The 25,209-nt window shown below is 40.3% G+C and overlaps 1 protein-coding gene across 8 annotated transcripts in view; it reads right to left on the minus strand.

The window, feature by feature from the left end:
- Positions 1–25,209, minus strand: part of CACNA1A (calcium voltage-gated channel subunit alpha1 A) — a 340,921-nt gene that overhangs the window by 130,293 nt on the left and 185,419 nt on the right. For 7 of the 8 annotated variants that reach the window (XM_067463748.1, XM_067463751.1, XM_067463753.1 and 4 more), the window contains exons 9-13: positions 11,425–11,528; positions 10,485–10,600; positions 8,710–8,766; positions 4,685–4,777; positions 2,046–2,255 (exon numbers count right to left, since the gene is read on the minus strand). In XM_067463748.1, the coding sequence (XP_067319849.1) occupies positions 2,046–2,255; positions 4,685–4,777; positions 8,710–8,766; positions 10,485–10,600; positions 11,425–11,528 (580 nt within the window). The remainder of the gene's footprint in view (positions 1–2,045; positions 2,256–4,684; positions 4,778–8,709; positions 8,767–10,484; positions 10,601–11,424; positions 11,529–25,209) is intronic. The other variant, XM_067463749.1, reaches the window with a different exon arrangement.

The following is a 25,209-nucleotide window of genomic DNA, read 5'->3' on the forward strand; positions in this document are numbered from 1 at the left end:
CCCAAAAAGATTGTGGTATGCTGAGATACATGCTTGGATAATTGAAAGTTGGAGAACCAAGGTAGAAGATGATTAAAATCGGCAACCAGTCTCCCTTTCCTTTTCTATCTGCTGTTGTGTTATTCTTTCTTACCGCCTCTCAATCACAAGTCCTCTACAACAACAAGAGAATTAGGCACAGGGTGTGGAACAGAGGCATCTTGTACAGAGGCACAGAAGAAGGTTTAAGGCAAGACTGTTTAATCACCTTCTGTTAAGCCTAACAAGGGGGATGTATCATTGTTGTAGAGTCCTGCATATCTATATGCTCAAAAGCAAGATCAGCAATTGGTGTTGGTGAAGCAGTGATATTCACTGGTCATGTATAGTACCAGCTCTGCATAATGTTACAGGTCCTCAGGAGGAGAGAGTGTAGCTGAGTCAGTGACCTCAGCATTAGGTGAAGAGGCTAATGGAAAAGGTGAGGAAGGAGAGGAGGATGCTGAGTCATAAACTTCATCAGAGGACTCTGCCCAACATGTAGTATTGGTGACACAGGCTGGACCAGAAGAGATGGAACCAGAAAAGAAGATTGAATTGATGGAGACACAAAGGCAAGGGAAGAAACAGTCTGAGTAACCATATTAGTAACACACAAGGAAGTGGTGCTAGGTAAACAATGACAGTAGTCACACTAGTGCTTTGAAAAGAAACAACATATACTTCTACTCTGTGGGGTAGCAGTAGGTTTCAGAACTAGTATCAGAGGTCTAACCAATAACATAGTTGTATCACATGGAGGTGGAGATGATGTAAGTATATGACATGATGATAGTGATGATCTGCTACAGTACCATGGAGATCTGTAATGACTATGGTATCACTGTAATTCAAATTAGGTGAATGATTGTGGCACAGATTTCTAGGAGTGGATGAGCATGGCTAATAAGATGTAAGATAGTAATTCTAATCAATTTTTCCAAGACGTAGGATAGCCATTCCAATCAAAGAGTGGTGGAGGCTCCTTCTATGGAGGCTTTTAAACATAGGCTGGATGGCCATGAGTTCGGTTTGCTTTGAACGCGATTGTCCTGTTTCTTGGCAGGGGGTTGGACTGGATGGCCCATGAGGTCCCTTCCAACTCTATGATTCTATGATTCTATCAATCATAATATTATACCGAGATGCATGATGATTCTTCACAGTACTGTTGATCAGTGTATAATAAATGAGAGCCTGTAGAGATCCACTCATGATGGAATGGAGAGTGAGAATGGACAAGTGACCATTGATGACCCTAATCAGGATGTAGTTTGATCTTGCTTATAGAACAACAGTGATGAGGGAATTGCTTAGCAAGAACAGATCAAACAAGTTCCTCTTACAGCAGATGAAGATAAACTGAGAGGACAATAGTCTGAGGGGGCTGGACCTTATGCAGTGTGGGGAAGTGTTGGAGTTTCCTGCCAAAGCTACTCAGCTGTTGAACTTTCTTAATGGGGTCTCTGTACAGACTCAAAACCCCATTTGTGTAAGCCAAGATGAAGAACCCACAATTCCACAGATGGTACCATGACAGTTAATGTGGTATCAAAATGCTGTAATTGTTTAGTTACAAAGAAACAATTGTTAGAAAGAGAGTTTTCTGATTGAAAACAGGGCCTCCCCTGGACCAAAAACCCCTGGATTAAAATTGGAATGAGATAAAAATAAAGCATTTAAGTGGAAATACAGGAGATAGAGGGGTTATAAAAACATACTGCAGATCACAGTATGCTCTCTGAAGACAGTAACAAATGAAAATTTATTTCAGAGGAACATGTTTTAAAAATCCAAAATCTGGGGATTTCTGGTTATTTCAAATGACAATACTTAAATGGGAGCTTAATTATCTCCATAGATTTGTGTAAAGAAAAAGTCTTTATCACTGTTTTGTAACTGGCTATACTATCTATAAACTTTCATGGCCAAACATGATTCTTGTGGCAAAACTGCATTGTATGAGTTTCTCCTTTCCTTCCAAGATTATTGGGAAAAAAGAAAAATACGGAAGTTTTGGTACTCACAGAGGAAGTTAGATAGCCAATCTGGCTGGTTGTAGTGTACTATAGCAACACACAAAGTGTTGAGAGCTACCAGACTGAGGACTGTCCAGTAAAAGGCCTGAGTTTTGACAATTCGACGGATATAGAAACGCAACCTCCGCTCTTTTTTGTGAAAGAAAGTGGCGTTTTCCAGCTTGGCACTTTTGATGCTGGCTCGAGCAAAGGGTGAACCTGCAGAGAAGAGATAAATGTTAGGAACCGGGAAGCCTTTAAATATACAATGCATACTAAACTAGTTCAGTCCTGTAGCTGATCCAATCCAGTATGCTTAACAATAACCACAACTGAGGCGCCAGAGCAACATCTTATCTTGCATTCGGGAAGTATGAAATACATTTAGTTGCCAGTTAGATCTCATTTTGACCTTCAGTAGACAGAAGCAGGAAGAGACCTAAGGAAAGCCTAAGGTTCATCGCTTTTCACAGTTCACAGCATCATTAGCAGCATTAATTCTGGAAAAGATTGCCACAAGATTTTCCTTTACAGGTTGCAAAATGTTTGGTAGTATTCAAATTGAAAATTGCTATTAAATTTATATTTTAAAAATCCCTTCTTTTGTCTGCTCCCTCTAAAAGTAGCAGGGTGAACTAAATTATGTACAACTCCTGCCCCGCAAGCTACAGAATGTGCTTGTGGGTGGACACACAGTGCTGACATTGTGCTCTGGGATTATTTGTTCACCAGATTATTTGTTCAACACTGGTAATTGTTCTCTCTGTTCACAACTCAAGAACACCAGTGAGTCCAGTAATTGCTTCTTGTTGTTGTCCAGGGAAGAGATTCAATTAGATTTCAAATACAACAAATTATCAATGCATCTCTTAGGGAAGGGAATTTTCCACCCTGTTTAAAAGAATCAGTAGTTAGACCACTGCTGAAAAAGCCCTCCCTAGATCCCCTGGACCTTAATAACTATAGGCCAGTGTCAAACCTTCCTTTTTTTGAGGAAGGTGATTGAGAAGGCAGTCGACTTGCAACTCCAGGCAGTCTTGAATGATACACACTTCCTTGACCCATTTCAAACCGGTTTCATAGCAGAATACAGAGATGATCTCCATTTTAACACTGACAAGAGCTGTGTATTCCTATTGGTGCTTCTAGACCTATCAGCAGCTTTCGATACTGAATCCAGACAAAACAGAGGTGCTTGCCATTGAGGGTCCTAATCTACGGATGAAAATGTGTCAAGCAGTTCTGGATAAGGTTACACTTCCCCTGAAAGATTGTGTTCGCAGCTTGGGAATGGTCCAAATGTCAGCCAAAGTTGATGTGACAGTCAGGAGTGCTTGCTATCAGCTTCAGCGGATATGCCAGCTGTGCCCTTTCCTAGAATCTGAGGACCTAAAGATGGTAATGCATTTGCTAGTTACCTCAAGGTTGGACTTTTGTTAAGCACTTTACATTGGACTACCACTGTACCAAGTGTGGAAACTCCAGTTGGTTCAAAAGGCAGCAGCCAGATTGGTCACAGGGACATCCAGGAGTGAGCATATTACATCTATACTAAAGTCACTCCACTGGTTGCCAATTAGTTTCTGGACAAAGTGCAAAGTGCTGGTTTTGACCTCTAAAGTCCTGCGTGGTTTGGGTCCAGGTTGCCTATAGGATCACCTTCTCCTGTACAATCCGCCCCACATACTTAGGTTCCCTGGGGGGCATCTACTCCAGCTGACCAGAACCCGACTGGCAACCATCACCCAATGGACCTTTTCATCAGCTGCCCCAAGACTGTGGAATGTCTTGCTGGGAGAGATCTGACAGCTAAATCAGTTGTTGGAATTTAAGAGCCATCTCTTCCAGCAAGCATACCCAATCAAATTCAAGTTTTGCATTTTAATCTACATTTTGTCAGTGGATTTTAACTTGCATTTTAACTCTCTGTTTCTTGTTGTATGTCATTTAACAGTGTTTTATCTCTTGTTCTAATAATGTTGTATCCTACCTCGAGCCACAGAGAGAAGCAGGCAATACATTTATTATCATTGTTGTTGTTAAAGATGACACTACAATACTAGAAAAAATGTTTCCCATAAGAGTGGCACTTGCATTATCCAGTTACACATATACTGCAGCCTGTTAACACAATGGTCTTCACTTACTGGATTGGGATCTATTACTGAATCACATCTGGACTAAAAGTGGCCTGGAAAAAAGCACTACAAAAATTATTTGAAAAAGTTGTTTTTGGATTACAATTTCCAGGATCCACCATCCAGCATGAAGTTTATATTGGCTGGAGGATTCTAAGAGGTGTGGTCCAAACAAGTTAAATATTCTGAGCATTGAAATAAATGTAATATAAGACCCCTATAGCTGTGGAACCCCTCTCTATGCAGTTTTACTCACCTGGAGAAAAAGGGTGTCTCTAGGCATTTGCTAGATCCTCGAGTATGACTATATGGGATGCTTCTTTCAGAAGTTCCTATAGAGTCAGACCAGAAGATCTAGCATAACCCCGCTCAAAGGATCTTTATGGTATGGTGTTCTTACTTAATTTAGTTTTAAGAAATGCTTTCTCTAACACATGTTCACTTTAAAGGTGGGCCTGAAGAAGTTGAAGCTTATATCGGAGCACTTGTCGCCATGTTCGTTTTACCTACCCACTGAGGAGATGTCAGCCAGCGGGTCATCTGCTTCCTCTGGGTTCAGCAAATCTGTCTTGCTCTTCTTAATTGTGGCCCTCCGAAGAGCTCCTACAATAGGAACATCGCAAAAGAAAAACACATTATTCTCTAGGCCTCTTAGACTCAGTAAATTAAAAAGGACATGTTTTGCATGTTCAGAATTTGGAAATTTGGGGGGGGGGGGGAGAAATCCCAGAATGCCCTAGTCATCCTGGTTAGGGACCATGTTAGTTGAGCTATTCTGATTACTGCAGACTCTCTGCGATGACTATAACTTCCCCATTAACTTAACTGACAGAAAGAGGAAGATGGGAAGCAATCCAAGTAGAAGCTTTATCAACACCCAGTTCAATTTCAGTGACTAATCTAAAGTCACCTAATGGGGTCATTCATTTATATGTTACATGCAAATGTTTTGTAAACATTCTAATTGACCTTTGTTTACGGAAAAACAACTTCAAGGTTGAGAGATTTAAAGAGAAGACAAATAAAGGAAGATGTCACTAGGTTTTCCGATAAGTACGCTTCTCTAGAATCCCCCCCTTTGCACCACTGCTTAGGGTTCCTCTGAGGAAGTCCCACTACTGTGGCCAAATGTTGGATTTCTACTCTCTAACCCACCAATCACAAAGACTTGCATATCGTTCAGTGCAATTATTAAGTGCAAGGGCTTTCCCTGACCCCCATTTTGGTCACAATGGTGATGTCTCCCTTGTGTGACATCACTTGTCGGGACCTGCAAACAATATCCTCCTCACCCTTGATGAGCACCTAATGGACCAACCTATTTGAGAACAAAGAAATGCTGGACCACTCTAACAACTACTATGTTAGACTACACAGAGAAGCCACTGCAATACACAAGCATGTAGACATTTTCAATAGAAAGGAGCAAACTATGAAAATGAACAAAATATGGCTACCAATATTTTAAAAACTCTAAAATCAGGACAGTAAATAAAGAGCAATGCTCAAAAGCAGGGGGATTTCAGACAAGAATCAATCAGGGCCAGCTAACACCTCCCAACAAAGGATTCCCCCAAGCAACAACTAGCCAGGCTTTGAAGTTGCAAGGCCATTCCATGCTAATCAAGGTGGTCAACATTCACACTTGCCTCAAGCAGACAAGAGTTCTTTCTTCCACCCTGGACATTTCACAGATATATAAACCTCACTTGCCTAGTTTCCAACAGACATCACAACCTCTGAGGATGCCTGCCATAGATGTGGGTGAAACATCAGGAGAGAATGCTTCTGGAACATGGCCATACAGCCCGGAAAACTCACAGCAAACCAAAAGTAAACACTGCCAAGCACTGCTTGTCCCCACTGTATACATCTTCAGGGTGTATTTAACCTGTAAAACAGCTCATAAAACTCACGGAAACCCAATACTCTCAATGTTCTTGTGGGGATTTCTGCAGCTTCTGTCTCATATATTCAATGTTATCACCACGGGCAGCTTGTCTGAATTCAACCATTTATACAGGAAGCATTCTCAGAGGCCAAAAGTGTATTAAACAAAACTAATCCTTTACTTATAGAAATTAAACATAGGAAGGCAAAGTAATTATTTTTAACCTTTAAAACCCCACATTTTCTCACACCTTTCCCTGTAGCTAACTCAGACTGCCGCTTTTCCCAGCCTTATGCAAATCTCCTCAAAGATTCCACCAATCAGCATTCAGGCCAACCTTCCATTCTCTCCTCCTGTCCACGGCTCCTTACTTCAGGCTCCATTCTACAGCCCATACATTAAACAGTCTTGGTTGAGTACATCCCTGATCCAACATGTTTGGGGCCAAAAGCGTTTTCGGTTTCAGGTTGTTTTGAAGATTGAAATACCAGTATTTGTATATATTGTATGAACATAATGAGATTTCTTAGAGATGGGACCTGGGTCTAAAGAAGGCATGGGCAAACTTGGGTCCTCGAGGCGTTTTGGACTTCAACTCCCATAATTCCTAATAGCCTCAGGCTTAAGCGGCTGAGGGGGGAAAGGAAAGGGCCTGAGGCTGTTAGGAATTGTGGGAGTTAAAGTCAGGAGTGACTTGAGAAACTACAAGTTGCTTCTGGTGTGAGAGAATTGGTTGTCTGCAAGGATGTTGCCCAGGGCATGCCCAGAAGTTTTGATGTTTTGCCATCTTTGTGGGAGGCTTCTCTTATGTCCCCACATGGGGAGCTGGAGCTGGCAGAGGGAGCTCATTTGTGCTCTCCTTGGATTCGAACCTCCGACCTGTCGGTCTTCAGTCCTGCTGGTACAAGGGTTTAACCCATTGCACCACCGGGGGCTCACCAATTGTATGGTGAGTCAACATGTAGGTAATAATAATAATAATCATCATCATCATCATCATCATCATCTTTATTTATACTCCGCCACCATCTCCCCAAAGGGGACTCGGGGCGGCTAACATGAGGCCAAACCCAAAAATAATACAACAAAATAAGATAAAAACAGCAGAAAATTAAACACAACAAAATACATAATGTAACAAAATAAAATAGTGCAAAATAACATAATAAAATCAAACACAAAGGTCGGGCCAAATGTACAAGATAAAATGTTTAAAATATTAAAACTCTGGGTGAGATAGGAAATAGAAAAGTGTATTTGTAAGGGAGGAGTCCGAGAAGGAGGAGCAGTGGGGTTTGGTCTTCATTAAGGGTAGGGGAAAGTGCATCACGTGGACAACTATAGATGAATAACTAACAAATGGGTTAGAAGACGGTCACTCTCCGAAGGCACATCAGAAAAGCCAAGTTTGTATTGTATTGGTCTGCTCCAGTCAGGGCAAAAACCAGCATTTAGGACATATATCATCAAGCACTTTTCTTCTTGTGGGTTTTCAGATATACCTTTGAGCTTGAACAGAGTGCCTGAAAATATCGAGAATAAGATGTTTTGAATAAATCTATTACAACAAGCAAAACAAATAAAATAAAATAGGTTTTCACAACAACAAAGCCTGGCATTTCCAGAGATTTTTTTTTCTTTGCCTGGAGACAGACTTAAAGAGGATGCGAATATCTCCAAACTCTTGCTGGTTGAAAACAATAGGGAAATGGTTAATGCCAAGGCCACTTTCCCACTCTGAAGGATCTCTACCTGAACCATAAAGAAAGCCATTTTCAGAATTAAAAAAATAAACGTTTGCATGTAACATCTCTTTTGGCCCCTTTGGCTGAACTTTAGTTTGAACTTGGGTCTCCCATGTCCATCAGGTAATCTAGCTGTCTGAATGTTCTTGCATAAGCAGCTGGCTTTACCAGCCTAACCGTGCCGGCAACACTATATTACTGGGATGATACAGGATATTTGGCCATGGTACAAGTAAGCTCTATAGTTGTATTCCCACTCCTTAAATTGGAACTGTCACATCCTTTGTTTCCATTCGCTATAAAGCCAGCTGGATGACCCTGTGACTTTCAAGAGCTCTAGTTATCCATTGGTAACCTTCTCAAGTCCCGCAAAGTCAGGACTCTGGCTTCCTTGTCATGTGAGTCCCTTTGAGGAGATAGGGTGGTCTATAAATAAACAAACAAATAAATAAATAATAATAATTATTATGGAATGTGGTCTTTTTTCTAAATGCTCAACTGAAGTTTCAAGTTATTGTAGTACTAGAAATTTGGGGACTGAAAGAAAGTTTCATGGGGTGGGGTTTTTTTTTCCGTGTCAGGAGCAACTTGAAAAACTGCAAGTCGCTTCTGGTGTGAGAGAATTCACCGTCTGCAAGGATGTTGCGCAGGAGATGCCCTGATGTTTTGATGTTTTACCATCCTTGTGGGAGGCTTCTCTCATGTCCCCGCATGGGGTGGGTGGGCAGAATTAATTCTGGGTGGAAAGTTTTCATTTTGCTCCCCACTCCCCTGCTACATTCTTGACGACATCTTTACACAATCTTTAATGAATGTAACTCAAACCAACCAATGAAATCATGAGATTGCTGCCTTACACACCCTCCTACTTGATATATGTGTAGAAGGTGATGTCTTACCATCAAAAGGGTGACGAGGTTCTCCTTCTATATCATCCTCTGCCAATATCACTTCTTCTAAGAGAAAAGACGCAATTAAACTGAGCACTCACTAAGCCGGCAAAGAGCAAACTATCTAAATGTTCCCGAAATGTAATAATTAGCTATAGAATACTTTAGAAGTGGGACACTTGTTTCCAATGGAGACTACCAGTATCTTTCACTCTGGCTAGATGAAACAGGAGTTTCAGATCAACAAAACCAAGAGAATAATAAGTTGTTCACTCTAGATTACATGTCTGGATGGAAAGCTGGGCAGGCTAGAAAATACTTTTGCTAGTCAACAGGAAGCCAAGTGGCTTCTTTAGTGGAGTGATAGCCTGAAAAAAGTACCAATTATTTTCTTTGGCTTGCTCAGTGTTTTCAAAATCACTGTTATAAAAATATGACTCAGGAGAATGCCCTCCCACACCCCGTACTTGTCAGCTCCTAGGACCAACATTATTGTATTTATACAACTTGTAAGGGAAACAAATTCCCTTGTTGGCCAATCAACAAAAATAAGAAGCAATTCCTTCTGCCAAAGGGAGTAAGACGTGTTTTATACACGGACACTGCTTTTCTGTTGACACAGAGTGTGCTCTCTCTTCACAGCCTGTGATTTCCTACATGCAGATTTTCAGTGTCAGTTGTATATTGGTACCATGCAGATAGATAGTAAATGGATGTCCTAACTATAACTTATCTGGCTCAACCAAAATCATACACAGAGCAGACATGTCTTTGGTTGGACATTTCAGAGTTCCCTAAGTACTCTGGTGTCATGTAAGCCACTGTCATAGATTCTGTAACTTAACTCACTACATAAGAATGGATTTTGCCCATTATCTAGGACAACAATGCAAGAAATAAGGAATCAAAATCTCTGTTTTTTGTTTGAATTGCAAAACAGCAATGTGAAATATCTAATCTAATGGGGGGGAGGGTAATATGATCTTGAAATAATACATTCAATTGAATTATATATAAAAAGTTGTTTTAAGATCAAAGCGATTAAAAGCACAAACTTCTAACAAGAACCAAATTCTCTCAACCCAATACAGTCAACACTTTCTTCAACTCAAACAGAAATGCTAGTTTTGAGACTATGCCCTATGATACAGAAACATGCTGATCCCTTTCACAATCATTTACAAAAAAAATTATCTACCTGACTCCACTTGCTGATCTAGTAACAAATCACAATAGTGTCCTTAATACAGATGATACGGTAATAACCTTCTGATTCTCAGTGATGGACAGAGATCACTGTCCATATCAACCTCACCCTGAAACTCTTGTCAAATACATGGAATCTCATCTCAGGATAGTGGAAATGTCCTGAGTAATAATGATTTAGCAATTTACAGGGCAACCTGTACCAAATTCTATATCTAGGCTTGATAAAACAGTGTTTCATGTATCATAGCACTGTAAACTGATTCTCAGGAAATTAGCAAAATCTGGGAGGTTGGTTCACATCTCTCTCAGAGTCTTGTTTAAGGTAAAGGTAAAGGTTTTCCCCTGACATGAATATATTTACTAGATGTGCACAAACGCTGCAACATCGCACACCTCTAATTAGCCTATGACATGATTTTTCAGCCTTTGGTAGTATTGAGTTTGTTCATCATGACAGAAAGCAATGACATCCAGATTAGAGGATAAAACAACTCAGATTCCAATAGAAAAGATAGAGAAGGGCAACAAGGATCAAAAGAAGAAAGATAGACCAAGAGAAACTGGAAAAGACCTGCCTGCTTTTGAGATCCACTCCATGTAGCCATTGAGCTCACGTTCAATCTGCTGCTGCCTTCTGAGCTTCAGAAATGCTCGGCGATTCTCCACCCGCTCTCTTTCTTTGGCAAACTCCCTATAGATAAAGAATAAATGTACAAGGAGCTCCATTATTCTATCCCAGTGATTCCTAACCTTTGGTCCTCTAGGTGTTTTGGACTTCACCTCCCAGAATTCCTGATAGTTGGCCAGGATGGATGAGGCTATTGAGAGTTGAAGTCCCAAACATCTGGGGACCAAAGGTGGAGAACCACTGCTCTAGCCCAATCACAAGAATTAAAAAAACAACAACACAGGATGAAACAAAAAGAAGTCATGGAGCAGACTGAAGTTCACACAATGGATATATTCAGACATAGAAACCATAAGGGTTTCTACAGAATTCAGGTTTATTAATTGGGTGGGGGCAGCATGTAGGTGTATACTGACAGATTACTCCTTAAAGTAGAAATAGTTAAACCAACATTCACTCCTCAGTTTATTCATTGAAGCTGGCAATCCAGAAACTTGGAAAGAAATAAACCAAAAGCAAACAGCAGTTTATTTCCCCGGCTCTTTGAGGGACAGACAAGCCAGACTTCAACTTCCCAATAAACAAGGCATGGAAGGAGGGTCCCAGGTTTACCAGTATTTATCCACTCCTGCTTGCAGTAAGAGCAATCAGTCAGGGTGTCCCTGTACATTCCCATTTCCAGGGAAGCAGAATCTCTCAACATGGCAGTTTTTTAATCTCACTGAGTATACAAGTAATAGAAGTAGGAATGAATATTCCTGCACTGGAATATCACAACTTCTTGTTCTTCCTCTTCTTCTTCTTCTTCTTTTTTTTGGTAAACCTTCAAATAACAACTGCATGCTTTGTCTGTTAGCCTCTTTAGGGCAGATGTGCAAGATACTTACCCAGAAAGCACCCCCAGGACAAGGTTGAGCATAAAAAAGGATCCAATGATGATGAGGGGGATGAAATACATCCAGTTCCAAGCACTCCCTGAGGCATCATTGCTCTGCAGAAAGAAGAGAGGATGAAATCATGGGGTGCCTAATGTATTTTGCATGGAAAGCATTAATTCACTTTAGATAGGACTTGAAGTAACCCTTCAAGGCTTCACAATAAGGCACCCCACCAATGGATACACATAAATGAACTATCTGAGGATCATCTAGCTAACTATCATTCAACCTGTTTGCTCATTCCCATCTATTGGCATATCAAGAAATATCAAGAAATGAATGACTTTTTTTTCATGGTGCCAGTGGATAGTAATCCACTGGCACCATGAAAAAAAAAAGTCATTCATTTCTTGATATTTTACTTCAAAAGGCCACAGTATCCTCCAGTTGTTAAATCAAACCTACTATGCAAAGAAAACCACTCTCTTTCATGGGAATACAAGTACCTTTAGACTATGACAAGCATTTTTATTTGAGCTAAAACTAATGGGAAGAGTCGCTAGAGTTCTTCAACAAACCCTTACTATATATATCTTTGCAGAGCAGCTTTGGAAACATGAGCCTTAGACAGAATGGCAGGTGAACAAAACAGGTGTATAAACCCAGCAATAGACGGAAACACATTAAGGCCTGTCTCTCCATCTGCAAATGCAGGACAAAAGATGTGGGTGTATAAAGCAGGTGTATAAAGCCAGCAATTCAGTATAAATTAGATACAAATGTTAAAACAATCATATTTATCTGTCTTCAAATGCCAAGATCCTAAGGCTCAAATAAGTTTTTATTATTATTATCTTTATTTGTACCCCTCTAGCATCTCCCGAAGGACTCAATGCGGCTTACAAAGGCCAAGGCATCAAACACAATATAACAAAACACAACCTAAAGCAAATCAAAACAGTTAAGCAATATTAAAAACAACAAGCAATAAAACAATACACCAAGACGCAATAAAACTGGGCCGGGCTAGAGTAATGGGTACAGATTAAAAGTGCTGAAGTGACAGGTGACGTGTAGGATTGTAGGGTAAGTGCAGTGTACCGGCAATCTTAATTTCTACTAAAGTGCTTCTGGGACTTGGTATTGGAGTTTTCCTATTCTGGAAAGGCACATCAAAACAGCCAGGTCTTCAAGTTCTTCCTAAAGACTGCCAATGTAGGGGCCTGTCTAAGATCTTTGGGGAGGGTGTTCCAGAATCGGGGGGCCACCACAGAAAAGGCCCTGTCTCGCGTCCCCACCAGACGCGCCTGTGATGCAGGTGGAATCACGAGCAGGGCCTCTCCAGATGAACGAAGAGATCGTGTGGGCTCGTACACAGAGATGTGGTCACGCAGGTAGGTGGGCCCCAAACCATTCAGGGCTTTGTAGGTAAGCACCTGCACCTTAAATTGGGCTTGGAAAATAAACAGCAGCCAATGGAGCTCCTTAAACAGGAGGGTTGACCTCTCTCTGTAAGGGGCACCAGTTAACATCCTGGCCATTGCCCGATGGACCAGTTGAAATTTCCGAGCCATTTTCAAGGGCAGCCCCACGTAAAGAGCATTACAGTAGTCCAATCTAAAGATGACCAAGGCATGGACCACCCCGGCCGGGTCACCCCGGCCAGATGAGCACTCTCTCATTTGCTATTTTAGTAGTCATATTTGATGTTCCTTAAAGATAAAAAAAATCAGCAAAAGAAGGCACAGCTACAAAAATGCTTCTATAGCAACTTATGATCCTGTGAAATCTGGTAGTCTCAGTAAGAGCCCCATTTCTGTGTGCAGGCCTTTCCATTAATGCAAAATATGAATTCAGAAGGTCTGGAAAAAACATGGGGAACCCAATGTACAAGTCACAAGAGTTAAAAAGAAGAGGGGGAAAATTAAAAAGAAAGCAAAGCAGGCATGTTTCAGCATACTGATGACTATAATTTTAAGTAGGAAGAGGGAAGGGATCAGCAGGTCTCTACATGCTAAAAGGACACATCAGTTGTACCATTTTTAGAACAATGTGGATTTGAACATGCTCGATAACAAGGAAAGACAGTATAAGCTTAAATAACTGGGGACAGAGCACTACAAAACTGCTGTTACAGCAGTTTAAAACATACACCATGAAGACACATTAAACAAACCGAAACAAATAATAAGAACTGAAAACTCCTCCTAAGTGATTAGCTTCTTCTAAGATGAAGAGATGTTGCACAGTTTCATTTTCTTATATAGATTACATGGAATTCATGAAAACACCTAAAATGAAAGGAGTTGATTCAGACTTGTAGGGTCAGTTCCTAAAAGACTCAGAACAGGTATTTTCCAAACCAGCTACACAATTAGAGCTAGAATTAAAACTGTGTTCTCATGCGTATATTAGTGTAGCTGGAAGCAACATGGGAGAATCCATAGTTCAAAGACAGCACATATGTTATATGTGGAAACTTTCAGGTCTAATCATCTGCATCTAAAGGATTTCAGACAGCAGGGCTTGGAATTATCTTTGAGACCTTGGCGAAAAGCTTCTGGTCAGAGTAAATAGTACAAAAGGACACAGACTGATTCAATATAAATAGCAATCTGATTCAGTATATATAAGCTGTGCCTATTTAAATTGAAGGAATTGAAGAGTTTTGATTCTCAGGATTATTCTTCAATTTCCATTGTAAAAATGGACAGGTATAATTCATGAATATCCCCAACACAAATAATGGAGATTATAATGCTTTTTTTTGCATACATGAAAGCTGACCACAGTGATTCATGAGTCATGGACTTGAAACACAGACACCATAGATTAATTGATCATCCCTGTTAGATCATTCATGTGAATATCTATGTGCGTTCAACTCATTTGCAGCCCCAGGAATTTTAGAGGATTTCTTAGCCCAATAATATTAATTGTGATTTGCCAGTTCCTTTCTCTAAAATACCATTTACTGCCCCTGGGATTCATTGGCAGTCTTCTGTCCGAGTACTAACAAGGTCTGATCTTGTGTTTGATCATATTTTTCTCTAATAACTGGAAGCAGAATCTAGAATTCTTGGCTTTGATACTTTTTGTTTTAATTCCTATACACTATTCTGTTCAGAACCAGGAATATTGGTTCGTAGCTAATCTTTTTCCAGTTATTTTCCTAAAGGGAAAAATAGGCAATGAGATGTCTTTATTTTCTTCCTGCCCCACCAACATTATCAACAAAAACCATTTATTTCCTATTCCATGTCCTCGTATGAAATACCTCTTGTGCTGGATTTCTAGCCATGCTTTGCTTTTATGCAAATATTTCTTAAGTAGGATGTAGTTTGCCTCTCCTCTGTGCCTTGAAAGCCAACATTAGCAGCGGGTCATAGGTTTGCCCCAAGGAATGTGCTAATGGAATGAACCCTTTTGTGATGCCTGGCTACTCCACCATGGCTAGAAGGGACTAGAAGAATGGGCTTTGTATGGATTGCAGGTACGTGAGCCACTAACAACTCTTTGTCCCCATTTCTCTCTTCTAAATATAGGCTGAGGAACAAAAAGATCTTTTGCAAAGTGGCTGCTGGTGAACCCCAGCCATCAAGTCAGCAAATATGATTTAGCATGCAAAGAACTTTACAACTGCTTGCGAGGCACCTATAGCAGACAACTTCCCTCCGCCCATCCAAAATGACACTATTGTTGGCTCATGGCAGGTGGAAGGACAATCCAAACCTCTCACAATTCCTATCTCTTCATTTGCATTGGAACTTTTGGAGATGAATGGTATTAAAAGCAATAAAGCTTAATGTCTATTTAGAGCTTTAGATCAGTCAATGGTTCATTATACTTGTTATATACCTCATTTATCCATGCAAACTTGTTATATACCTTATTTATTCATGCAAACAAATGAACACCAGGACAAATGTTCAGTTATTATCACTATAATTGCAGTAGAAGAGGTAGGAGGGAGGCTGTGAAGCCAAGAGGCTGTGTGGGTGAACCCCAGAGAAACCTGAAAATTACTTTCCGGGTTTGTTTACAACATCAAGGTCCAGAGATTGTTATCTCAAGGACTGCTATTCTTAAAATATTCATATTTCTTCTCCCCATTTTGCATTATTTAAATATATCAATTTCTTCACATAATTGTTGTGAATTACTCTGCCATTGTCTGCATTTTTACTTGTCCTGGGATTCAAAATCAGTCTTTAATTTCAGTCTTGGTTTAAATCACTAACATTTACATTGAGATAAAAAGCTGACAGGGTGAGAAAGTAGTTAAATGCTAGCTAGTTGACAACCCTGCTGTTAGCAAATGATTGATAGCCTTCAACCATCTATTTGCATCTGTTTTTATATTAATCTGTGCATTTAGACAATAATCTGTGCATTTAGACAGTAATCAGTACGTTTAGACAGAAGCTATGTGTATCTCGACTGCATATGAGAGCCATACTGAAAGTAATGTCTGTCAGGTCATAATCCTTTATGAACAATATGAGGCATGTGCAACTACATACTGTATGTGTGTAAAGTAATTCTTTGTCTGATGGCATTCAAAATACTCTCACCAGTGTTGATGTATTTGTGGCAAGTGTTCACTGTTGTCCCACACATGAGAAAATCAAGCAAAATAATTCCATCATCCCAGAAGACATTTATCATTATTTTCTGTGGTGAGCACTGGTGTTTGCATTTCTTTCCTCTAGGGCAGTTGAAGTGCTACCAGTCTGTGCACAAATTTCTGCTCTCAAAGTCATACAGATACGCCCAGGTCTCATCACCAATGCAAACATTGCCGAAAAAGATAGGCTTATAGGCTTCAAATGCTTCCAACACCTCTAAAGACACTTTTCTGTTTCAAATTAGCTGTTAATTTATGAGGAACCCATGTAGCAGACACTTTCCTACACCCAGTCTGTTTGACAGTACTATGACTATGGTCTTCTATCCTCTCTTGGAAAGTTATATGCTGATCTGTGCAAATCATGTAGTCCACCCTGTTTTGGTTTCATTGATGACTGCTGTTGATGGCCTTCCACTACATGGTTTGTTTTCAGCACTGCTTTCACCTTCCTTAAACCTTTTCACCCATCTTCACACACTGCTCTCCCCAACTGGATTTTGGCAGCATATTTCTGCTTCACATTCATAGTTATGCAATACCCAGAAATAATTTCAGTCATGAATTACTCTATCTGGTGGTGTAACAGCAACACATCTGGATTAACAGTTTTAGCGAAAATGGTACTCGGGGATTAATTTCAGAATAAACCTCATATTTTCTTTCAGGTGGACTTCTTTGTGGGAGATCCATGGTCATAATATCTTACACTTTTAAAATAAGTTTTAGTATTAGTAGCTGAGTAGGAGTTTCAATTAGAATTGCAGATTCTGCTCTGGAGGGATTAACTTTTCCATGTACACAGTTTTGCTGGTTTAAGCTTCCCTCGAAGCTGCTCTTTGCTTCTAAACAAAATTATCATGGTACCCAAAAGCTGCCAATTACATCTGTGAAGTACAAATCGACTAAATAAGCAATATAACACAGTTTCCTCATATATTTTTTGTAGTATTAATGCCAGGAAACAATATTCCAGCAACAGTGGTAATGTCTTAGGAAAAGTTAACAGTTTTGTCTTCAACAAAAATACGACAACAGTGTTTCTATTGCTCCAATGAAAAAGCACAATGTAGAAAGCTTTGGCAAAGGCACATAAATCAAATCATTCCAAGGGTCACCATATTTTTTTATGAACTAGTAAGCATTGTATCATCACATTAGCAGCAAGAAAGCATTTTGTTATCATTTTAATCCAGTGTTTTATGCTACCTATTGCTTCACTTTGCAGATGATAAGCATTGCTTTCTGCTACAAAGCAAGTGCTAGCCCTGGAAAGCTAACTCTTTCATTTTGAGAGCTTTTCCTGATCATCTGGAGAGGAGTTCTAGTGCTGGAAGCTGGCATTCTCATTCCCCAAAGTTTTCCAATTCCTGTCATACACTAACTGGCTATGGTATGCTACTCATACAGAAAAATACAGAGACAGGGAATAGAATGTCAGTAAAGTCATCACTTGATATTGAACCATCAAGTGATGAAATATGGTTAGTTGCACTAGCAAGGTAAAGCTAAAGGTTTTCCCCTGAGATTAAGTCCAATCATGTCCAACTCTGGGGGGTTGGTGCTCATCTCCATTTCTAAGCTGAAGAGCCGGCGTTGTCCATAGATACCCCCAAGGTCATGTGGCCGGAGCACCCTTACCTTCCACCGGAGCTGTACCTATTGATCTACTCACTTTTGCATGTTTTCAAACTGCTAGGTTGGCAGAAGCTGGGGCTAACAGGAGGAGCTCATGCTGCTCCCTGTATTTGAACCTGCGACCTTTCAATCACCAAGTTCAGCAGCTGAGCAATTTATCCCACTGCGCCACCGGGGGCTCCTTGCACTAGCAAAGTATTAGAATATTAGCATAACTCACCAGTGCCCTATTCATCCTTAGAAATAGCTGTATTTTATTCCCACATTCAGTTTTAGATATAGAGGAATGCTTTGTGAAAGATGAGACACAGCAGCTTTTAAACAGCTGGTAGAAGACCTAAATGTGAGCAGGGGGCAGGGCTGGCACAGGAGAGTAATGGACCTTTTTTGGGGTAGAAAGACTCTAATTTCCTTTCCCGTGAGGTTGAAAATGAAAGATGTGCCAGTTAGTTATCCAGGGCACCTTCACAAAGGCATAGAGAAAGAGGACAAGTTAGGAGCAGGGAAAGAGATCTCACAGAATTGTAGGAAAGTTGTGAAGCAGGGAGGTCCATCCCATGCCTCAGTGGCCATTCTTCTTTAAGCAGAACCGTATTGCTTCCACTTTTGTTCCACAAACAAAAACTTGCACTGCTTCCAGGCCCAACACAAATCCTTTTGGCCTTGGAGATAATGAGCTGTTCAGGGTCTTCCTGACAATAGTATTCATAAATTGTGCTTGAACAATCTAGCATGTAGAGAAGTGATCCAAGTGGCTGCCCCATAATGGAAGAATGTATTGCCACTGTAAAGTGTTCAGTCCTGATGTTTTCTCAGGCGTAAATCTTCCTACTAGACCCAAAGGAACACTGAAGAAAGTGTACTGTGTATAGCAAGAACGGGAAATGCTTGGCCTACTATATATCACATAACTACAACACCATAATCTCTCACAAAACTAATCATTCAAACCATTTTGAGGCTAGAGCGTTTAACAGGATTTCCATTTGTGCAATAGTGATGCAATAAGCACTTGATTGTAAAAATCCTTATGCTGATTTTAAAATGCTTAACTTATTGATACATTTATACGAGGGGTATTTTTTAAGTAAGGTCCGTTTTGTTGTAGACACTAGTAGTTCGCGCGCATACCGCAATGAGCGCGTGCGTCGTGTACCGGCATGCCTTGGGAACAACTGTGCTCAGTTTCCGCCCTGTAGCTAACCTGTACGGTTCTGTTCTGTGCTTTAAAAATGTTTAAGACTATCAACTCACCCACCATGCGTGAGGTTCGCTCAGTGATACGGTTTTTGTCAGCAAGGAACCTGCCTGCTGCAGAAATTCATCGACAGATTTGTGAAGTGTATGGTGATACTGTTATGAGTGCAAGCAAAGTGTGTAAGTGGGTACGACAATTCAAAGATGGCCGTGAAAACGTCCATGATGAGGACTGCTCCGGTAGACGACATGAAAATGGCAGTGAACTCTTGGTTATCGGAGCAAGCGGCAAGTTTTTATGAAGAGGGTATTTAAAATTGGTTCAGAGGTATGATAAGTGTTTGAACAAACTTGGCAACTATGTTGAAAAATAGAATGAAGTATGTACTTTCTGAAAATAAATTTACTTTTTTGAAATAAACTTTCGTTGTGTACTTATGTTCAAATGGACCTTACTTAAAAATACCCCTCGTACTTGTTATTTTTCAGTCCATAGGTAAAGATAATCATGTAGCCTGCTTCTGAGTTTTCAGAAATGAAACAAAAATGGAGGGAAATGGAAAACATTTTAACAGAAGCATGATTTCAGATTGGCCGAGTAACCCACAGTTCAAACATGTAATACATGATTAAACAGTATATCCCAGATCACTCTGCAAAGATTTTGTAGAAAACAGGTGTAAGTGCACCAATGCAAGATTCTCACAGAAGAGATACAGTAGTTCTAGATGACTTGTGTACATATACCTTAGTAGTATATTTTCACTTCCCATTGCTTGGCTTCTCAAACTATCTCTCTCAAATTTATTTATTTCATGCAAAAGCATTGCATGTATAAGTAGAAAACTGATAAAAAAAGTAGGAGCACAAGTGGCTAAATATTTTTTGACCAAAACCAGGCAACAGCAACCACATTGTCTATAGCTTTAAATGATTCTTCCTCTGTGTATGAGGCAGGACATTGTGGACAAGCATACAGATGTGGAATTGTTTGTTCTGCTCCACAGTCGCACAATGTGGTGGATTCTTTTAGGTAGTTCCATTTTGCTAGGTTGTCTTTTGATCTGCCCACTCCACTTCTGAGCCTGTTGAGGGACTTCCAAGTTGACCATTCTAGAATTGCCCCTGGAGGCAGACCCTCGTGGCGGACCCTCCAACTGAGATTTCCTGGTTTAGCTTCCCAGAAGGATGCTGTTGCTGTTGCTGGGGGGAACATTAAGAGGAGTGGTGGTTCTCATGAAGCTTTCCCTTGATTTGGGTCTACTGGGAGGAGGCTGGTAGCCATGCAATGGATGGCTTTCACAGTGTTCAACCTTATTTCTCTCACAGTTAACAGCAACTTCCTGTCACACATTGGGGGTGGGAAGGGGGGGCAATGCCAGCTAGCTTGTAGAGTGTATCAACTGGTGTAGGTTTGGGACATCCTGTGATTATTCTGCATGTTTCATTCAGTGCTTTGGTCACCTGCTTTGCATGAACAGACTTATGCCAAACAAGGCAGGCATACTCAATAAGACAAGGCCAGGGCTGATGTTCTTAATTTTGGGTCTGCTCCCCATGTGCTGCCAGTGAGTTTTAAATTAAAAAAATTAAATTAAAAACAGTGAGAAAGATAATGCCAAGTTATAATATGAAAATATCTTCTCTTTTTCAGTTTGCCTTTCCCTCGCAGACATCTTAGGCCACTTCTACAACACCATATAATTCAGATTATCAAGGCTGATAATCCACATTGTCTGCTTTGAACTGGATTATCGGAGTCTACACTGCCATATAATCAAGTTCAAAGCAGATAATCTGGATTTTATACAGCTGAGTAGAAAGGGCCTTACTCATTCAAGATACTGTAGGTTTGCTATTTTGATTTTTATAATGAACTAGCCGTCCCCTTCCCCGCGTTGCTGTGGCCCAGTCTGGTCATCTGGAAAATAAAGTACTGTAATGAGAAAGTATTGGTTTCTAATATATGTAATGTCTTTATGCTTGTGGGTAAACAGTATTTCTTGCTGGGTTTTTTTTTTTTGGTCAGTGTTGATGTGGAGATTACCTGGTTTGCCTACTCTGGAACGTGCAACATATCATTCTCCTTCTTTAGGGGTCCCTTTCAAATCGATGATACTATATATATATGTCTCTGTGTGTGAATCATATATATCTATCTATATCTATGGCTGGATCGCTCTTTGTCACAAGGGCTTTGATTATGTTTTCTTGCCCTGGTGAAGGGAGTTGGACTGGATTGTCTTAAGTATTTTCTGTTGGTCATGGGGGTTCTGTGTGGGAAGTTTGCCCCAATTCTGTCATTGGTGGGGATCAGAATGCTCTTTGATTGTAGGTGAACTATAAATCTCAGTAACTACAACTCCCAAATGTCAAGGTCTATTTCTCCCAAACTCCATCTGTGTTCATATTTGGGCATACTGAGTATTCGTGCCAAGTTTGGTCCAGATCCATCATTGTTGGAGTCCACAGTGCTCTCTAGATGTAGGTGAACTACAACTCCCAAACTCAAGGTCAATGCCGACCAAACCCTTCTAGTGTTTTCTGTTGGTCATGGGAGTCCTGTGTGCTAAGTTTGGTTCAATTCCATCATTGGTGGAGTTCAGAATGCTCTTTGATTGTAGGTTGTGTAAATCCCAGCAACTACAACTCCCAAATGACAAAATCAATTTTTTGAGTGATGGTCACTCCTTAGGTTAGTAGGTGTCTTGTGGCCAAATGTGTTGGCAATTCGTTCAGTGGTTTTTGAGTTATATGTTAATCCCACAAATGAACATTACATTTTGATTTATAATTTCATTGCAGGGTGGAATTATTAGTTTGACAGATTCAAGAATCTGTCAAGAAAGACAGAGTCTGGTGCAAGTTCATACAGACTGGTCAGCAATATTTTTCAGTCAGACCTGTTGCCCAATACCTAATATTTTGGATTTTGCCTTAGAAGGACAGTCCAGAGGTTTTATATCACTTATTTTTAACAACAGTGGTACAATCATAGAAACATGCAATTGCTCGAAAGGTTGTATCAGCCACACTGATACCTGAAAGAACAATTTTAAATCATTTTGATTATTCCTGAGAAAGCCTTTCTCCACTAAATAGAACAAAAAAAACAACCCTCTTGTAATGTTCTCCAGGCTAGGCCTTAGAAAGCCGTGTCCTATCAAAGCAACTACAGGCCACAAGTCAGATATCATACTTGCTGGTGTTTTCAAATCTCAAAGTTCCTGTCTGTATTCATAGATGTAGCAGCAAAAGCAAAGCCCTTGACAGGATGCCATGCAACAGCTCTATGCCAAGTAGCGGTCTGTAGATCAGTGCCATAGGGTGGTCCACAGGGAATTTCCAGGAAACTATGCATACATGATAACGATATAATAGTATCCTGGCACATGCATGCATGCATGCATGCATGCATATACATATATGTGTGTGTGTGTGTGTGTATGTATATGTATATGTATGTATGCTCACCCACCACATCTGATACAGAGTATTTCAAAATGATGGGCTCAGTTTCAAAGCAGTATATTTCACAATGGCAACATAATATAATTACAAAAAAGTTACAAATAGTTTAATCAGTTATCAAGTTTTACTAACCATTTTAAGACAGAAAGAAATCTAAAAAATAACTGCAAATGGAGAATATTTCATCGGGCTTTATGTTGCAGGGTCACCATCTTTCAAATGACTGGGGCCAGGGGCTGTTTGCAAGCTGGGAAAGGCATTTAGCAGTGATCCTTTAAAACTCTATGCCCCATCCTTTCAAGTGGTATGGGTTTCATTCATGGGTGGTTCATGGTTGCAGAGATACAGCAATTTCAAATTGGGTCTACCTTTTTGAAACAACTTGTAGTTTGAGAAGCATTGGTGTACATAGCAGATGAGCATCACTTGAATAGAACCACAAGCTGTAGAGACTTTCCTTAGGTGTGTACTGACTAATTTCCCTGTTTCTGATCTCTAAAACTACTAACATTCACATCTATACCATGCAACTAGTCAGATATGCACAGGTATGCAATGCTTGAAAACAAACATGGAAGAATATTGCATAGTTCGTCTACTGAAATTAACTTCTGTTGTTCCAAAAAGTCTGAATCTTGCCAACAAAATTGGTGCAAAGCAGATCCACATCTGCAGTGCTATCTTTGAACAGGTCATGGCCACTGAGTCATGGCGTGTTGCTCCTGCAAATTCTCTGAGAAGCCATGGGAGAGTGACTCCTGGGACAGTAACCAAATTCTAACATTTGCATTACTTTGATTGGCTCACTGTGAGTTTGCTACATAGCATATCCTATATACTCATAGATAAGTCTAGAAATTTTAGTTAAAAGTCAACCCAAAAAACGTTGATCAACTTATCCACAGTCAATGTTAGGACTGTACCTCAACTCTTATTTTTTTAAAAAGGAAACATCCTCTTCTCTCAGTAGGAGAGAATGCAGGAGCATAGTCCATCCCAGAAGTACCTAAAAGAAGTTCTACTCTTTCCACTGTGGTGCAGCTTATGGCCATTTTGAATCCCTGGATGGGGAAATGGTGATGACAGTCAGGGGCAGCTGGCCTCTGAAGCAACACTGGCACTTTCCCTTCTCTACAGAATGACCTTGACTAGTTATATGGGTCATATCAAAATGCATAATTTTGGCCCCAAATTCTGCCCTCAACTTATACATGATATCATGATAAATGACTACATATGGCACTTCCCTTGTTGCAAAATATTTTTTCAATACAGCTGCTTCTGGACAGAAGTGCAACTACCAGAATAATAGAGTGAGTTCTGACACGGAGTGAAGAAAAGAAATAATATTCCAAAAAGTCACAACTAATGGGTTGAGATATGTACATTTTCATCTGCATCCCCATTTGCTCCTGTTCCACTTTCATTTATGAAATAGTTCAGTTGTTCTGACTTCATAAAGGAGAAAACTTGAGTAATACAAACAGTTAATTATTCTTATACTGATGTGGTCTTTCAGAGACTTGTGAAACTCCAAGTGCTCTTTAGACTGGGACTTTGCAATTAATTACTTTTGCCTTTTCCAGCTTCACAAGCACTATCCCTACAAACACTTAAAATATGTATAAAAATAAAGATGAACAGGGCTATTCTCAGCATTTCCTATTTTGTGTATTATGCAAAGGGGATGTACACTTTTCACTTCCCTTTGGCTTAAAGTGCATACTCAGGCTTGATCGTTTCCAAAAAAAAAAAAAAAAAAAAAAAAGACTTACAAACGACTGGACCTTTTGCAAAAAGAAAAAAATAAATTGAAAAACAGGAAATACTTAATTAAGAAGGGAAATCCCTATCAGTGCCTGCAAAATTATACAGTTCCTTGTTTTTGTTTTTTTAAAGAAAGCAAATGGCGCAAAAGAGGAAAAGCTTTGGCATTGAAGTCATAGGTTCTCTGAGGCTGCTGATTGGAATTGAAATGGCAAGCAGTTTAGGTAGGGGGAAGTGAAGCAGTTCACACTGACATCTCCTGCATGTCCACAATGACATGTCACTACCCCCAGTGCAGCAGTGCATTTAGATTATCACACCATTTGAAAACATGTGTAATACCAATTCAAAGTGCTTTCAACTGTATAAAAATGTGACTTCTTGTTTTTGGAAAAGGATTGTCTGAGACAGAGTTGAACACTGGTTTGAGGTGGTATACAATGACTTGTGTGAAAGCAAGTGTTCCTATTCGTTGTTAGGTAGCCCCAAACATACACTGCATTTGGTGCTATCTAACCCTTGCTTCCCCCCTCCCAGCCCTCTCAGTGAAGCCCATGGTCTGAGAGAAAACTTCTAGACTGTCCACTACAAGATAGATGTGCATGTTGTGGGTGGGGATGGGAAGGAACAGCCATCCCTGGGCTGCTTAGGAACTGGCCCAGTTGTCTTCACAGTCCCTAAGTTGAGGGACAATCTGATTACTGTCCCAGAATTTAGGTCTTCTCTTGGATTAAGCCAAATCAGTCCCCGTTTAGCAGCCACCATGAGGCTTTTTTTTGTTGTTGTGTCAGGAGCGACTTGAGAAACTGCAAGTCGCTTCTGGTGTGAGAGAATTGGCCGTCTGCAAGGACATTGCCCAGGGGACGCCCGGATGATTTGATGTTTTATCATCCTTGTGGGAGGCTTCTCTCATGTCCCCGCATGAAGAGCTGGAGCTGGTAGAGGGAGCTCATCCACCTCTCCCCGGATTCGAACCTGTGACCTGTCGGTCTTCAGTCCTGCCAGCATAGGGGTTTAACCCACTGCGCCACCATGAGGCTGATCCACTGCCACACTGCCCTAAGTGGTCAGTGTACGAGATACGTCCTCTGTAA

Source organism: Anolis sagrei, chromosome 2, assembly GCF_037176765.1.
Source record: "Anolis sagrei isolate rAnoSag1 chromosome 2, rAnoSag1.mat, whole genome shotgun sequence".
NCBI lineage: Eukaryota > Metazoa > Chordata > Lepidosauria > Squamata > Dactyloidae > Anolis > Anolis sagrei.